Consider the following 18,104-nt stretch of genomic DNA (forward strand, 5'->3'; position numbering starts at 1 on the left):
GTTACCCACTAGAGGGTCTTGCCTCCAAAACAGAATGTATTGATATGTTTTTGATGTGTCATATTGATACAGCAGTACATTTCCTTCTCTTCAATTATCATATTGTTATTTATTTTTTGCAACTCTGTTTTGCCATTTCAGACATGGCAGAGGTTGTCATCTCTGGTATCAAACGTCTGAGTGAGATAGAGTCCGCTGCACAGCAGCCAGAGCAGTCACAGCAGACTGTGCCCTTGCAGCCTGAAGTGGGTTCTGTTTCGACCCAGGAGGCCTTGGCTGGCCAGTCTGCACCGGGCCGCTTCCTGGCTCCAGCTCCCTACCCTCCCTCCGGACACACAGACCCTGTCCTCAGGCCCGTCACTCAGTTTCATGCAGCCACTCAGTCTGGTTCTCTAACAGACCCCCTCCCGGTCTCCCAGCTTCAGGCCCAACAGGTCTCCTCAGCCAGCCAGCTGAAGACCCTTCTGCAGTCTCCCCTGGCAGGCCCGTCAAGGGCAGTGTTTCCTCAGCATGCGGAAGTGTCCTTACCCGTCGGCCAGGGCTTTCGCACCATCCACTACTCAAACCCCGTCGTTTTGCATGAACCCCAACCCAGTTCCAGCTCCGCGCATCAGCTGTCTCAGCAGCAGCAGCAGCAGCAGCAGTGCTATAGCCCTCTGCAGCGAGTGTCACCCTCCCCCAGTTCAGCAAGTTATGCGGTGTTCAGTCAGTCCCAGCTGACCCCTCCCCTGGGCATGGCTGCCAGCAGCAGCCAGTCCCCCCGGTCCAGTCCTGTGGACCCCGCCGTCCACTCCTCCACCCCCCAGTTCCCTCCCCCTCAGCACCGCTCCCCGGGCAGGCCCCGGCTGTGGGGGGAGAAGAAGGAGTACCACTGTTACGAGTGCGGCAAGGTGTTCAAGTCGCAGCAGGCCCTGGGCTATCACCGCAACGCCAAGCATGGCCACAGGGAGGACCTCATGTGCCCCTTGTGTGGCAAGATGCTCAGTCACAAGCAGCACAAAAACTATCACATGAAGCACGTTCATGGCATTGACGAGTTCGGCATGCTGTCCCTGTAGTTAGCTTGGCAGTGTTTCGTTCTGATGAAATTGAACTGTCCTGTTGAATTGGATTTGCACACCTCCCACTCCAGCAGAATCACCACCACCTCCACCTGCCTCCCTTTCCACCATACCCACTTAATTTCTTTACACCAACAGCTAGGGGTGGGGTGTGAGAGGTCCACTGTATCAATGTGCCTGTATCTATTTGTTTCATACACACAGCACACACAGACAGACAGACAGACAGAGAACAATGCAGTTATGAGTGTTGAGCAGCCACTATCACAGACAGTAAGACTTAATGATATGTGGAATTTCAGTACCTGACCAAAGCATTGGGCCCAGGTGTAGATCAGACATTTGCAACTCCCCCTTGAGCTATTTATTAGTTAACTGATTTTTCATTGTTCATTTATAAATGTGTTTTGTTGATAATGCCACTTGAGGTTCATTACGGGTAGGTAGGTAGTGGGTAGATGCTCATACTTTCCTTAGTTTTTGTTGGCCTCATGGTTCAGTGGTTGTGTTAAAGTGTGTATGGATGGGTCCACATGCAGTGACACACCCTGAGGAAATATAAACCAAAGCTTTATCAAACATGGACTTGTCCGCAAAATGTAGCCATTCTACAAACCTTTCTCTGTCACGGGTTCTTTGACATGGGCATAAAACATGTTAAGACACCGGGGCTTCATCATTGTGCCATTTGGTGGTGAAAACCATCACTGAGAATAGATTTCAGCCACCCTCCCCACCTCCATCCTACCCATTAAACGTTTTTCATTTGATGTAAAAGTCATCTGTTGTATCATACTCTGATACTGGCCTCAGTAGGACTTGGTTGAAATGTTGGAAGGACGGGAAAGTTGAATAATTGTGTATACATTCAAGAACATGTGCAGGCATGCAGAGCTTTCTGCATTGTTGTTTGTTCAGTAGTGTTTTAATCTGACATGAAAAAATTGGTCATTTTATTTTGTCATTGACACGCTTTGCAGAAAGCTTCATTGATCATGACTGAAGTGTTATTTTGGCATAAAGCAAATGTGAATTCTTATGAGTTGGTTTCAGTTCAACAAATTATTTTCATGTGATACAGTCTATGTATACAAAGACACTGCATATTTGTTGTTGATGTTGTATAGAAGCTTGTGGAGACTTGACTTCTGTGACCAGAGTGTTTCTTTGTTATTCACTTTTGCTGGCTATTCGAACAGCTTGTATATAATTCTATTTATGTTAGGCATGGAAGTCCCCACCCCCACCCCCACTCCAATTCTGGCACTCAGACTAAGAAAGACATACCTGCACAATTGGCAGTGATGATGGCAGTCACACCCTTCAGTCTTGTCTTGATATGAGCTTGGGATGACATGCTTTGTAATGCAGTTGTAATTTTCCCTTCTTCCCCTCCCCCCTCCTTTTCCAAGTTCAGTATGACTTTGCAGTTTGTTGTGTTTGTGTTCAACAGAAAAAAAAAATTGAGCTGATATAAGATTCAGTGTGGTTGTCTGGGCTGTAGATAGAAAGACAAAAGACACAGACTGAAAGCTGATGACTGATCATCATTATTGTTGGAACTGCAGGTTAAAAACAAAGTTGTTCTTATTTGTATATAAAGTGAAGACAGTTTTATTCGTACTTCACCTGATTCATCGTTTGGAGGTCTGTGTGAAAAGGAAGTTATCAGCATGGAGAGTCGTATACTGCAGCATTTATTCTGTGTGTTTTTCACCTGTTGGCAAAAGCCCTCAAGATCAAGTTAATTGTTCAGTGCTTGGAGCATGTATTTATACCTGTCCTTTCACCTCTTATACCCTCCTCTCCCCCCCCCACCCCCCCCCCCCAAACCCCCAACATGATGATCTGTACATTTACCTTGTGGGATAAATATTGCACTGTGCACTGCTGTGATTCATGTCAGCACTTGAAGGTGGAAAACAGGACACCACACACATCCTTTCTTAATCTTGCTTTCAGTTAACTGAATGGACTGGATTTGCAGGCCCTACACATACAAAACAAATGTTTGTTTGTTTTCTTCTTTAAATAAACTGAAAAGTGAAATGGTGAAAGTATACTGTAGAGCACAGTTGTAAGAGGTTTTTTTTGGGGGGGGAGGGGGGGCGGAGGCCAGAGTGTATTGGAGACTTTTTGATCTGTTGATGAAGTAATCGTTTGTACTGGCTTTTTTCAGTACTATTGGTTTTTAGATTAACTCACCATCGTTAAGTTTGTAACAGCATTGAGCTGTTTATGGTATTTTTAGACCATCTTTGAAATGGTACTTTCAAAATGATGGAAGAGTTTACCTGGATTGTTTTCCTGCACTCCTCACTTGTCCAGTCTGTGTGATGTAATAGATTAATCATCATTGCTTGTTTGACATAATTTGTCTATGAAAAAAACAACAAAAAAACAAAAAAAACCAACTGAAGAAAGCTTTTAATCAGTGATTCATTTTTATCATTGGAAGAAGGCTTCCCAACTCAATAATTTCTATGGACATTTCCCCTTCAGGAAGCACTGCTTTAATCTTAATCATCTGATTTTTTCCCTTGATTGTGTAGCAGTGTGTGCACATGTGTGTGTGTGTGTTCTTATACATTTTTTGTGTTTTTTTTGTTTGTTTTTTACAATTGTGAGATGACATGAATTTGTGATTCGTTTCATTATTGTAAAACCCTTTTCCTTGTGTTAAATTGGATTACAAAGTGATGGGCACTTTACAGATGTCTTCAGACCACTGTTTTTTTCACCCCCACAACTCAACAACTACATACTGCAGACTGCTATTGCGAGAAAGAGAGAGTGAGAGTGAGTGAGTGAGTGAGTGTGTGTGTGTGTGTGTGTGTGTGTGTGTGTGTGTGTGTGCACAAAGACAAAATATTCTGAAATGATGATTTCTCCTCCCACTTTCTCTCCTCTCTGTCCCAACTTACTGCTGGTGTTTATTTCTCCAGTGTACATAGTGTCACTAAGGAAGAAGGAAGTTTTAAAATCTTGTTTTCTGTATTTCATCTGATGATGACTGTGGAATAATCCATACCATTGATGCAGGTTGGGTTGTAGTTCGTGCCAACCTGCCAGATTTGTTGATGACATGGGGTTTTAGGGTGGACAAAGAGATCAGACATTGTAAAAATAATACAGTTGAATCCGTTTGTATCCTCGACAACTGTTGACGGAGAGGGGGAGGGGAGACTGTTTGATAAAGGGAATTTAACATATACTAGGTTCCTAATGACACTGCATACATTCTGATAGTGTCGTTAAATAGTTTTGATACGTATCCAAGTGTGATTAACAGAAATGAAAATGAGTAAGTTGATAGAGTAACCACCCCTTCTCATCTCTCCTTTATGTTGTGCCACAGCATTTTGATAAAATAGCTTTACAATTATGAAAAAGCAATAAAAGAAGGGGGGAAAAAAAGCCAAACTTTATATTTAGTTCTGTGCACTCCTCTGTATTCTTGGATAGATATTGTGGAAAGGAAGCTCAGTGTTGTCAGGATCTGCAAGGGTTGCACGGCTTGATTTTGCATTGATTTCCATAATTTATAACGGCTTTGTTGGCAAGCTCCCAACTAAACGTGTCCTTTGCCGTTTCAGGCATGTCTTGGGGCGATGAAGATGAAGCGGTTATTGTCGGATCGGAGAGATGTTGGCATGCTCAGGCCCCACCCAGCCACTCCGCCCCTGTGTCGCGCCAGCCTTCAGCAAACATGAGAGGGGTCCCTTACATGCTTGACCAAGCCCCAGGTTTTCTAAAATGCCCCGAGTGCCCTCGGCTGTTTCGGGACCCTTTGGCGCGAGCGACCCACCAGCGATTATCGCATCGCCTGGAGTGTATCGACTGTAATGAGCGTTTCAGGAACCGAAGCACGCTGATCCGCCACCGCAATGCCAAGCATGGTAGCAACAAGAACCTGCAGTGCCCCCAGTGTGGGAAGACCTTTGCCCACATGCAGAACAAAAACAGGCACATGATAGCTGTTCATAACACTTTGGCTCCACCCGCCTCTGACAAATGAACATTAGTTGCGTGTCGCTTCAAAACCAAGTACTTAAGATTTAGGAAATGGATTTGAAATCAAAATATATGCAGACCATTTTTTTTTTTTTTTTTTTTTTAAATCTGTGCCATTAAAAAGCAAAAATGTGTACAAACATTTTTGTGAATGATTAAGAAGCAATTTTAGGTATTTAGATTTCATTTATAAGTTTTGATATTCAAGAGGCTGTAGTCCCCATGGCAGAACACTCCTCACTGGCACCACCTCCAGTCTCCAGAATTCTAGAACAACTCCAGAGAGAAGAGCAAGTGGGATGGAGCGGGAACAAGACCAGCACAATGACTTCTTGTGGTTCCAACTGGGTTTCAGTGTATTGGGCTCACCATGGCTGTTTTAAAGGTGGGCAAGCGTGTGTCCATGCCACGCATTCATACACACAGTCTCATTTATACTATCAGGATTGTTGGTTTATTTAGAATCCAAAGGTCCTATTATCTAGGGGAAAGGTTGCACCTGGCATTCCTTGACATTTACAGCAAAACTGCCTGATCTCCCTTTGTCTGACTTTGTGGTACTGTTCAGATGATAAAATTATTTACTCTATTTAATTTAAACAAAGAAGAAGAAATAGTGTTATGGGTTTGTGGTAGTGGAATGGGGGAGGACCTTAAGAACAGGAAACAGATGGGTAGTATCAAAAATAAACACCAGGAGTGAAGATGATGAAGATGTACAGAGACACCAGAGTTTATTTGGTTGACAAGGGCATCGGAATCAGTTGTTACCTTGTTTGAGAAATTCTGATCTGAAATGATGGTCTCTCCCATCCCCCTTTCAGCAGTGGATGTGCCTGTCCTCCATTTTTCTTTGAACTTCAAATTTGCACAACTTTCGGTTTCATTGTTATATGACCAAAACTTTCATTTATAACATTGTCATTCAGGAAAGCTCACCATGGCAGTTCTTTCAGTGTTTTTTTTCTCTCTCTTCCCCTATGTAAGGAATGGATTTTGAATATGTTTCTTTTTCCATTTTTTGAAATGCATCAGTAACAAGTTCTTCACGGCATCATTGCGTCTTTTCCAGCCCTAGCTGAACATCGAAGAAGTGCCGACAGTATTTCTGTGGGCAGACCGGACAGCATGGGTTATAGGCTGTTGCCAGAACAACAACAACAGCAAGTATGGCCCCAGGAGGAAGGAATGAGTGTAGGCCACTCTCCCTGGAGTGGTCCCCCGAGGGGTGGGGGCTTCAGTCAGCGGAGCGTGCAACAGACCTTTGATCAGAGTGTTGGGGGGTCCCAGGGGGACCAGTTTCCCCAGCAGTGTCACTGTGGCGAGGTGATGCGCTCAGGGCTCTACCTGTACGAACACCTGCGCACGGTGCACAAGCTGTTCCTGTGCATTCAGTGCAACCAGCGGTTCTTCTCAGCAGCTAACCTGAGCTACCACCGCAACAAGGAGCACGGTCACAACTCCAGCCTACAGTGCGCACACTGCGGGAAGTTCTTTGGTCACCGGCAAAACCTGCGCGTTCATCTGGTGAAAGTTCACAAAGACCTGTCTATGAAGACAGGTGGAAGCCATACAGCCCCTGTATAATTAATTAACCCATTGACTACTGCTGACGAGCATACTAGTCAGTGGAGGGCTGTCACTTAGTGAAGACAAGAGCTGACAGATCAGGGTGTTGGTTACTGCTCTTTACTTGGACTGCTGTCTCTAGGGATTGTACTACTTTTTGTCAGCAGAATCAGTTACACTTTTGAAAAACACACAGAAAGTAATAACTTCAAAACCCATGCCATACTGATTTCATTTCACCAAGGTTCAGAAGTTAAGGGGTTAAGTAGTGTTTTTATGCTTCTTGAGGACTCGATTGAATCTTCGTTTCTTTGAAAAAAGCGTTTGAAAGAAATATACTGTTTTAATGGTCAGCTGTACTATTTAATCATCGTCAGTATCACAGTCACTGAATGTGTTCTATAAAGAGCATTAGTTAGAAATACCACAACATAATCTCCAGTCTGTCGGCTGGTAGTGTCCCCACCCCCAACCTCCCACCTCATAGTTAAAGACTAATTAGTTGGGTTTAGAAATAAATAATTGGTGTGGGAACAGGAGGAAGCAGAATACCTTCCAACTGAACATCAACAGAGCATCACAGACGAATTTTCCTGTGGTCAGGTTTATTTAAGTTGCTGATCATTTTATTGTTTTATCAGCTTAAAATTTTTTTTTTATATATATTTTATTGAGTTTTATATCTGACAATATGTGTTATATTTGTAGCGATGAGAAAGAAAAGAAAAAAGGAAAGAAGAAAAAATCCAGTCACCATGACTCAGGGAGTGCAGGTTTTGTTGTTTTTGTTGTTTTTTTAAAGAAGGGTGGGAATGGAGGGGGTGGGGGTACACACTGTTGGTTGGTTTGGTTCCAGGGTATGTCGTCAGTCATGTTGAAATAGTATTGTGCTAGAGTCTTGGAAATAGAGAATTTTTGAGTGTTGGTCATTTGCTGCTGAGATGCGTTATGATAACTGTTATTGTTGTTGTCATGTAGTAATGTATGGAGAAGTTTTCTATTATCACCCAGCCAGTGTTGTTTTGCCTGTTTTTACTTGCAAACAGATCGTGTTAAAAACTCTTGCAAGAAGACCAGAGTTTAGATTCCCCACATTGAAACAATGATCAGTTCTTGTGGTGCTGTGTTTGCCACTCTGGAATAGAAGTTGTGCATTGATTGGCTCTTTATTTAAACAATTAAAAAAAACAACAACGTTACAGTGCATGGGATTTTATTGACATTTTGAAATTTATGCTGTAGTTTCCCCTCGATCTAAAAGATTTAAAAAACCTATTTAAAAAAAATTAAAAAAAAAGAAAGAAGAAAAAATCCATGTTGTGTGTATATAAAGTCCAAAAATATATGTAAGAGCATCTTCAACTCAAGAGAAAGATGTTGGAGAAAGTTCGTTCATTATGATTACAAAGTGTTGGGATTATCTTCAATATTTTTATTCTGTAGTCCAGAATGTGGTTATCAGGTGGGCTGAGAACTGCATGACTGTTTTGGCAGATTTTGATGTCTTCTGCATATGTGTTCCAGAGAAGTGCCCATCTGTCCTTGTACTGTAAAGTGATACTAGGGGTGTGTGTGTGTGTGTGCGTGTGCGTGTGTGTGTGTGTGTGTGTGTGCGTGTGTGTGTGTGTGAATGAGAGAGAGAGAGATTGAAAGTGCTTGTTGGCGTGTGTGCATGCACCTGTGCCAATGCACCCACAATAATATTTAATGGTGCATATGCTCATGATTGTGCATCCACAACTGTCTTAGATCCCCATTGTCCACTTTACACCAACCAGTGTCCAGCTTAGTTTGGTTGAGTTATTCTTGGCATATATATGTATATGTATTCATATGTAATTAAACACAACTTTCCATGAAAAGTGTAATTCCTTGGTTGTAAATAATACACATTGTGACTTGGATGTGAATGATAGATGATCAGACTTTCTGGTTGTGTTGTTAAAAGATGGTTATGGCAGTTTAAAAAACACAGCAACAACAATGGTTTGTAATGTTTCTTTCACTTTGTGTGTGTGAAAACAGTGTTGTTGTAAATATGTTAGTTGTTAGCCAGAGTGCTTACCCACAAAGGTTTTCTTTAAAATTGTGGGAAATTGATTGATAGATAAGGGGGTCAGTGTTGGTTTTCTGTTGTTGTTTGTGTGTTTAAAAAAAAGAAAAAAAAGAAAAGAAACAAAAAGTTGGTTTAAGGATTCAGGTTTCTGAAAACATTCACCTTCTCCCAGCTCATGTGGGGAGTGGAAGGGGATGATGGTTCTCCCAAAGAGAAGTGTATGGAACACAAGCAAAATGAAAGAATCCAAAGACATGTGGAGTTCCTGAACAGCGGTTCTGTATTTTATGCCCAGTGTCCTCCTGTTGGTCCTCTGTCGAGCAATAACCTTTGTGCTGGAAAACCCTGCATTATTTTCACTGTGTGGTAATTTGAACCAGGCAACATTTGTAAATATGTTTTGAAGATTTAAAACAATTTTTCTAAGTTCCAAGTGATTTCCTGTGTTACAGTTTAGATGCAACCAAAAAGTTGTGTCCTTGTTTTTTTGTGTTACATTCAAGTGTTGTTTTGAAGATATAGGCGTGTAATAAAAAGCACTGTCTTGAACACTGGATCTTCAGGTGTATGTTTATTTTGGTAGTGTTGTCCAATGTTGGCTGGGAGGGTGTTTATTTGTATCTGTACCATACTTAGTCTTGTGTTTTAGATCATTGTTTACTGTGTGGTAACTGTGTTTCTCTCTCTACTGTCTGTCTGTCTGTCTCTCTCTCTCTGTCTCTTGCCTGTTTCTCAGTCTCTGTTTTTCTATATCTGTCTTTTTCTGTGACTGTGTCTTTCTCCATATGTGTCTGTCTGTCTCTCTCTTGTGCACTTGTACTCTGATCAGGCACGTGGTTGAGTTTGTTGTTTGAATTATGGTAACTTATGTAATCTCTCTCTCTCTCTCTCTCTCTCTCTCTCTCTCTCTCTGTGTGTGTGTGTGTGTGTGTGTGTGTGACTCTCAGACTTGGAGTAGACAGTATTGATATAAGTGGTGTTCATACCAAAAGAACGCTTTCACAGACACACACACACACTCTAGCACATGTGCATGCCACACATGCTTGCTCGCTCACACACACACGTGCGCACACACACACACACACATGCACGCACACACTCATTAACATACATTCTCCCTCCCTCCCTCTCTCCCTCTCTCTCAGTCACCTGATGTAAAATTGATAGTTCTAAGAACTTGTGCACCTTCATTGGAGGGTTTCTAACAGTACAAATAGTTTGCTGGAAAAGAAGGTTGAGAATAGGTTTATGTGTCCTTGTAAAACCACCAGTCAAGAACGTCTTCAGAATGTACAGAAGTCCACTTCTGTGGAGCATTAAAAAAAACAACAAAAAACCCCAAGAAAATCCTGACCCATATACATGCAACACCACGCCACATTACACCGAAACACAACGCAATGCAATGCATCACAACACAACTCCTTGTTCTTCTCTTCCACCAAAAATTGGAACAATGTAAAATCTATCTGCCAGAACAAAATTTCACTTTTTATTGCTGTTTGGGAAGAGCAGGTGGGGAAAGCCAGGCACTTGAGACAGAGCAAAACCAGAAAAGAGGGATCACTGGCAGTAGTACCAGTAGAAGTTTTGTTTGACCCATATCTCAGGCTCTGCCTTGCTGTCCACTGGACCAAACTGCAGGGTGGTTCAGTTAAAAAGCTGTCAGATTGATACATCAGTGAGTGGACTTGTTTGAATCAGAGAAAGATCTTGAACCATAAATGCGATAAAAGTTCCTTGCTTTTTTTGCTGAAGAGTAGGTTGTAGAAGATGGTGAGTTTTAAAACAAATGTCTGTCTGATACGTCACTAAAGACATGAAAGAGTACCGGTAAGTTTCTGTACATTCAAGAATACATATTGTTACAAACTGTTCAGCATTTAAAACAAATCCTTTAATGAACAGACTGCTTCAACAGCCTGATGAAAAATAAACATGGTCAGAAACAAGTAAACATTCTGAGGACGTAGGATAGAAAAATATAAATTTCCATAACGATGGTCTGTACAACTGATTGCTGTCTGCTTGTTCAGAAGTGGCGGAATGGAAGGAGGATCAGGGTGAGAGTGGCCTAGGGCAGTTTTCGGGTTTCTTTCCCACCAGTCGGAGGGGTCGGATGCTTGTTCTCAACGGCTACCACTTCCGCTTGGACAGGCGTTTCTCCAACAGAACAGCCTGGAAGTGCAAAGTGGATGGCTGTCGGGGCCGTTGTACCACCAGCTCCGATGATAGAATTATAAAAGTAAGTATACATACATTTTTTAAGCGAACAAATCAGTAGAATTATAAATGTAATGTATACTTTGTTCAAGCGAACAAATCAGTAGAATTATAAAAGTGTACATACATTCGGTAAGTGAACAAATCAGTAGAATTATATAAGTAAGTTAGTATACATTGTTTAAGCGAACAAATCAGTAAAATTGTTTAAGTGAACAAATCAGTAAAATTATACAAGTAAGTTGGTATACATTGTTAAAGCGAACAAATCAGTAGAATTATAAAAGAAGGCATTCTTTAAGCGAACAAATCAGTAGAATTATAAAAGTAAGCATTCTTTCAGCGAACAACTCGAACAGGCCTAACACTAATAAAAGTGAGTATGCAAATGTAGGAGGAAGCAAATGTGAGAATCCTAAGAATGATAAAAGTTTGTTTGACATAATGCTGTTGAACTGGAACAGATATAAGTAGCCCAAGAATAATAAAAGTATGACATATGTTGAACTGGAATGTAAGAATCCTCAGAAAAATAAAAGAATGACATCATTTTGTTGAATATGAAGGGAACAAATGAGAGAAGCCGTAGAAAAGAAGAACCAAAAAAACTTGCTGTTTGTATTTTGCTTCCTTAATTGCATTATTTATTATTATGCACATATTCCAGTTCACTTGTCATCTTATGAATGTATACACTCACATGCACAGTCACAAAAAATTAGCACCCTGACATACACATCTACAGCTGTATACATGGTCCACATTCTCTCTGTTGCTCGGTCTTACACACAAAATTCAGACGCGCGCACACACACACACACACACACACACGCACCCTCTCTCTTTCTCTCTGTCTCTGTCTCTCACAAGCACACAAACAAAACAGCTTTAGAATGGAGGGGGTGGGGGGGGGGGGGGGGGAAATTCCCCACCTGTGAACTGATAATGAGTAAAGCTCAAGAAAGATACATACACCAAACAACAACACTTTGTCACAAATCCTAACAACAACAACAAAAAAGTATGAATTAAAATGCAAGAAGTCATTTTTTTATGACTTACAACCAAAAAAAACTTTGAACATACCACCAAAAAATAACAACCAAAAAACCAACCAACCCTCCTACCCCTTCCCCCAAAAGATTAAGGAAGTGCTGAACATGGTTGTGTGGTGGCGTTGTGGTGTCCAGAGCACGGAGAGCCACAACCACCCAGTGGACTGGAAGCGCCTGCAGCAGCAGTTCCAGCTGAGTGAGGAGGAGATCGCCTTCCACCAGGTCCAGTCCTCCTCCGCCCCCTCCACCTCCCATTTGTCTCTGCCGCCCCCTCATGCCCTCGATGGGGAGCAAGACCTGAGCATTGAGATCAAAATGGAAGTGGAATGACAGGGGTTGAACGCTGCGTTATAATGATAGAAACGGGACTGGATGTCTTTGTTAAGAGGAATGGATTGAGTGCGTTGTTTATGGAAATGAGACTGAATCCGTTGTTCAGCAGAAATCACACTGAATGCGTTTATTAAAAAATAATAAAAAAATTTGAAAATAAAAACTGGACTGAATGCGTTGTTCAGAGTTAGAGAAATGGGATTGATTGCATTGTTTATGGAAATGCGACTGAGCCCATGTTTGATAGAAATGAGACTGAATGTGTTTTTAAAAAAAACAACAAAAAACTGGACTGAACGCATTGTTTATAGATTGAATGTGTGGTTTACAGAAACCAGACTGAATGCATTGTTTGTAGAAATGGGACTGAATGCAACGTTAATAGGAATGAGACTGAATGCATTGTTCATAGAAACAGGACTGAAAGGCATTGTTTATAGAAACAGGACAGAATGCATTGTCTGTAGATATGGGACTGGAAGCATTGTTGACTGAATGCGTTGTTCATAAAAACAGGGACTGAATGCATTGTTCAAAGAAACACCTGTGATTTGTTGGTACATTGTATCTTGAGTCTGAACTGTTTTGTGATGAATGGCAGAAGGCAGCTGTCAGTCTGCTCTACCCAGGTAGGCAGCCTGTTGTACAAATGACTGTAAAGCAAAGCACTTACAGTTTTGTCTCTCTACCAAATATAGGCAATATATTATAAGTATCAACAACAAGAAAAATAAAGAGAATAATGATGATAATTTGTTTTATATTGATAAATTTTCATTTGGCACTTTGGTTTGTGTCTGAGTCTGAACTTTGGTTTGTGTCTGAGTCTGAAATTTGGTTTGTGGCATGTGCTGTGGGAGTGTGGTGCAGTCGGGTGTCATAAGGGGAGTGAAAGTGGACAGATGAGAGGACTGCCACTGGATCTTAATTCAACAGTAATAAAACAGATGTTTTGTTCTCTCTTGATCTGTCTTTGCTTCTTATCCCAGTACTCACCTTATCTCTCTTTCTCTCTCTCTCTCTGTTTGTCTGTGATCTGTTGTTGTACTTTATAGTGCAAACTTATAGTCTGAACTGTTACATGATGAGCATCTAAAGGCAAGGTTTTGAGTTCTGAGTTCTGTCTGTTAGTCTGTCTCTGCCTCTCTCTCTCTCTGTCTCTCTAAGTCTTTCAAGAGAGCAGTTTGAGGTCACCTGTTAGAATTATACAATCAGAAGAACATACAGGATAATGTGCATGCACGCACAGATTCAGAACATCCTGGTGGAGATAACACAGTTCTTAATTGTGTTGAATCCTCGAGATCAATGCGATGGACTCCTGGAGTGGACACAACACAGCTTTTAATCCACTGATCTACACCAGTAACATGTGCAACAAGGGAGTGTGCTGTTCATGGCAGCAGCGAAAGTAATTGTCAAAGCATCCTGGATGTAGACACTGAAACTGTTTTGTTTATTACAAAGGAGATGGTTCTCTTTGTTGCAGAAACAGTGTGGTGATTGTTCACGATCATGATGTTCAAGCTTCTGAGGACTTGATTGTTATCAGTGAACTCTGTGGAAATTTGTCAGTTTTGGGTTATAATGGTCGCATCATAGCTTTTACAGCCATCAGGGCAGTGAATTCATGTTGACTGTATTAGGCTCAGGAGAGGAAGGCATGTTGCAATCGTCTCTGTCTGCTGTTTTAACCTTCCCCAATTGTAGTAGGGTACCCGTTCACTCCTGGATGGTTATGTTAAATAAAAAGGATGATAAGTTGACTGGGTCATTTGGCATGTTTTCCATTGTTGGTTGGCTTGATTTTTAAGAAAAATCTCATTTTGTTGCTGTCTCTTGCATCAGTTTATGGTTTGTGATTCAAAGGGTGATGGCAAAAAGGTGGCAGGCAATAGAGCTCTTTCTGTTGTTGGTTTAGTGCTGTACTTCAGATAACTGACCTGAAGATCTCTACACATATACATTGTCAGGGGAGGGATGATGCCTGCTGGGTATTTTTACTTTCGTAATGAAAATCAAGCACAATCCACTTTTGTTCCAATTTATGAAGAGGATAACAAAAACATGCACATTACCCAGTCTCTGTCTGTCTCTCCTGTATATTATCATGTAGGTGTGTGTTTGTGTGTGGAGGGCAGCATTTTTTTTATCCCCACCCCCACCCCCCCGGAAACTTACAGAGTTAAGTCAGCATTTGAAGGCTTGAAGATGATTGTGAACTTACTTTGGTTTGAATTATATTGGAAGGTCAGGGAACTTTGGATTTAGACTGCATTGGAAAGCATGATTGGAAAGATGTGAATTCAGGTTGTATTGGAAAAGACAGTTGATAGCTTTTGGGTTGAGAATGCATTGGGAATGATGATTAGAACATGGATAAGGATTGTGTTGATAAGAATTGTTCGAAAGGATGATTAGGGAACCACAGGATTGAGACTGACTTGGAAAGATGGGTTGGTACTTAAGATTGGTTTGAAGCAGAGAGGGAGGGAAATTGCTGTACAACATTATGATTTGATTAAAAGAGAGAAGAAAAAAAAGTTGTCTTCAATTAAATAACCAAGAGAAATGGAGTCATGCAAGTAAATCAAATTTGCTTATTTAGTTTTTGAGAAAAAGTGGCTGCAAAAAGTGGTTGCTTAAAAAAGATGTAGGTTTTCATTATTTATGAAAATACAAAATAAAACAAAAAACAAACAACAACAACAACAAAAAAAAGCAGCAGTGAAGCATGCACTGTTACTGTCGTAGACACTGTATGAATTTGTATAGTGAGGACATGAGAAGAGCAGTACTTGATTAGAGGCTGGTTAAGTGTCTCTAGTCTAGACCATTTTCACTGCCGCTGTCTATACCGTTTTTCTTTTTTTTTCTCTATACATTGCAGCCATTGTGAGAGCCTCCAGGTTTACCTGCAACACTTGCGGAAAGAGTTTCACCAAGGCAAACAACTTGTCCCGCCATCGCAACAAGTGCGAAGGGAAGATCTGCTTTGTGTGCCCGTTCTGCTGCAAGCAGTACTATCGCAGCGACACTTACAAGCTTCACCTGGAGACCAAACACTATGGACTCCAGTTTGGAGGCAGTTTGCCCAGTGATGTTGATTCAGGGGTTTGAGGATTGAGGAGATGGGGGTGGGGGCTGATTTCAGGATTTGTTGGTGATGGGAGTGGTTTTTTTTATTTTTTTATTTTTTAATTTTTTTAATAAACCCAGAGTGTTGACGTTATTGAGGATCTGGTGCATTTGTTGTGATCAGCGCTGTTGTACAGAACTGCTCTTGTTCACTTTGCCTGTTCTGGGTTTTTTTTAATTTTTTAAAATTTTTATTTTTAAGCCATAGTTGCTTGAGCATGTAAAAACAGCTATTTAGTATACATGATCAGTGCAGAATAACGTTTTCTTCAATGAGAAGTACATTCTCTTGTTCATTGACAAGAAAGATGATAGTTGTCTCTCCGCTGTGGGTCAGAGTTCAACTTAGTCATGACCCCATACCTCCAAGGCCAGTGCATGCATGCATACACGCATTTGTCTATGATAGTTGGAATTGGATTACATTTACGGAGCACAGTCCCCCTCCATTCAATCTGTGTCTGACTGTCTCACACTGTCTGTCTTCTCTCACTCATGTCTCTCTGTTGGTCTCTCTGTTTTCACTTTCTTGCTGGTTCACCTATTTTCAATGTCATGCGTCCACTTAGTCAAGCATTCACGAGGGGGTAATATTGGACATTGATGGCTTGGGTCTTACCTTTTGGCTTTCCAAGCCCTAATGCATTGTACATTTTTTTTCATTTTATTTATTTATTCTTCTTTCTTCTTCTTTGTTCGTGGGCTGCAACTCCCACGTTCACTCATTTGTGGGCTGCAACTCCCACATCCACGAGTGGGCTTTTACGTGTATGACCGTTTTTAATCCCGCCATGTAGGCAGCCATACTCCATTTTCGGGGGTATTTGTTTATTCATTTGTAAAGATTTGTGTTTTAGTTCATAAAGTCTTTTTCAAGATTTGTATTGTACTTGAAGCATGGAGATGCAGTGTGCATTACTAAGTGCACTCATGTTATTCCCTCACTTCCTCACGTTTGTTCCCCGTCATGAACACGCCTTTGTTTTTCTCGTTTGTGTGCTAACATGGTGCAAAGTAGAATCCAGTTTCCTTGACATGAAGTAGAGGTTGAGACAAGAACATGGTGTTGGAGTCAGGATGAGGATGGCAGTGATTGTATGTAATATCCCATTCACAATATGACAAACAAAACATAAACAACAACAAAAAAAACTTACACAAAATTTTTTCCACACTAAATTTTTTCTTTTCTTTTTACCATGCTAGAATTTTCACTGAAAGTGAAATATTGTAAATGTTTCTTGAGTCTTCGGCTGCTCTCTTTCAAATGAAACAGGTGACTTAGATACTGTACTGTAAATTCTTCCTTGGGCTTCAGCTCCTCTCCTTCAAATGTAACAGGTGACTTGAATACTGTGCTGTAAATTCTTCATCAGTCTTCTGCTCCTCTCCTTGGAATGTAGCATGTTGCATTGCGCATGCATTCATTCATTCAGTCCATTTTTTGTTGTTGTTAGAATGTCTTGTTTCGACGTGGCGGCGCTGTGTGCATGCCCTTGACGCAGTGTGTGGTGGTTTCAGACATAGTCACAGGTGTGGCTGGTCCTAGGCGGGGCCACGCTATGGCCAGCCACAAAGTGGTGACCAGCGACGGCCAGCACCGGTACGCCTGCCGCGTGTGCCCCAAGATGTTCACCAACTACAGCAACCTGGTGCGCCACCGCCGCAAGTGCGAGGGAACGGGCTTCTACCTGCACTGCCCGCATTGTCAGATGCTGTTCTACCGGCGCGACAACTACCAGGATCACCTGGCAAACAAGCACAAGGTTCTGGACGTGGGGCCCAGGCACTCTGGCCGTCGCTCGCACACTGACTGGTTTCTGTGAGAGATGGTGATGAGGAACCAGAAGGATACAGGATGCTTCAGTATTTTTTTTCTTGTCTCTCAGAGAGAAGTTGTTGACACATTTGCTGACTGGTTTCTGTGAGACGTGGGGCCCAGGCACTCAGGCCGTCGCTCGCACACTGACTGGTTTCTGTGAGAGAATACAGGATGCACCAATACTTTTATTGTCTCTCAAAGGGAAGTTGTTGAACACATTTGTAGAGAAAAAGGCCACATATGCATTGCTTCTGCAGAACCTAACAAAAAGTCTGACCATACCCCCACATTCCAACAAGAACATCCATTAACAGTAAATGTATGCCCAGCACAGCAAAGGCTACATACAAGGTCATATTTATGAAACAAGGAGACTTGTGACACTGACAGTGACAGATCATACAGGAAAGCAGAGGAAATTATGATTCAAACTTTTCTTCAGTCTCGTAACGGAAATTCCCTGAGATCATTTAGAATTGTTAATATGTGTCACTCTAGAGCTAGTTTCCCATGTGCAGTAAGATGGGTCTCATGATTTATAGTGATTTATCTACATTGCAGAACCTTTGTGTGCACCGTAGGTGGCCTTATGTTTTCTTCAGACTCCTAAAAACCAGGACATCTTTGGCTTGGTGAATGTGACAACCAGAAGTTACCTCATTCACATCTGCCCAAGCATTAGTTAGATGATATTGTATTGAAGTGTTTTGATAGGAATGACTTTTTCTGATGTGCGTGATTGCATGGAATCATGTTATGAAGGGTTAATGGTTAACCTGTCATTTGAAAGCTATGATTCTGGCTTTAAGTTAGTATGGGCATGGTCAGTT

General features: G+C 41.6%; 1 protein-coding gene across 3 annotated transcripts in view; it reads left to right on the forward strand.

The window, feature by feature from the left end:
- Positions 1-18,104, forward strand: part of LOC143299655 (uncharacterized) — a 135,576-nt gene that overhangs the window by 54,746 nt on the left and 62,726 nt on the right. The window contains exon 4 of one of the 3 annotated variants that reach the window (XM_076612972.1): positions 142-4,645. The exons of the other annotated variants lie outside the window; for them this stretch is intronic. Within the exon in view, the coding sequence (XP_076469087.1) occupies positions 142-1,058 (917 nt within the window). The 3' untranslated portion in view covers positions 1,059-4,645. Of the gene's footprint in view, positions 1-141; positions 4,646-18,104 lie in introns of those variants that run through there. 3 annotated transcript variants of the gene reach the window in all.

Source organism: Babylonia areolata, chromosome 2, assembly GCF_041734735.1.
Source record: "Babylonia areolata isolate BAREFJ2019XMU chromosome 2, ASM4173473v1, whole genome shotgun sequence".
Classification (NCBI taxonomy): Eukaryota; Metazoa; Mollusca; class Gastropoda; order Neogastropoda; family Buccinidae; genus Babylonia; species Babylonia areolata.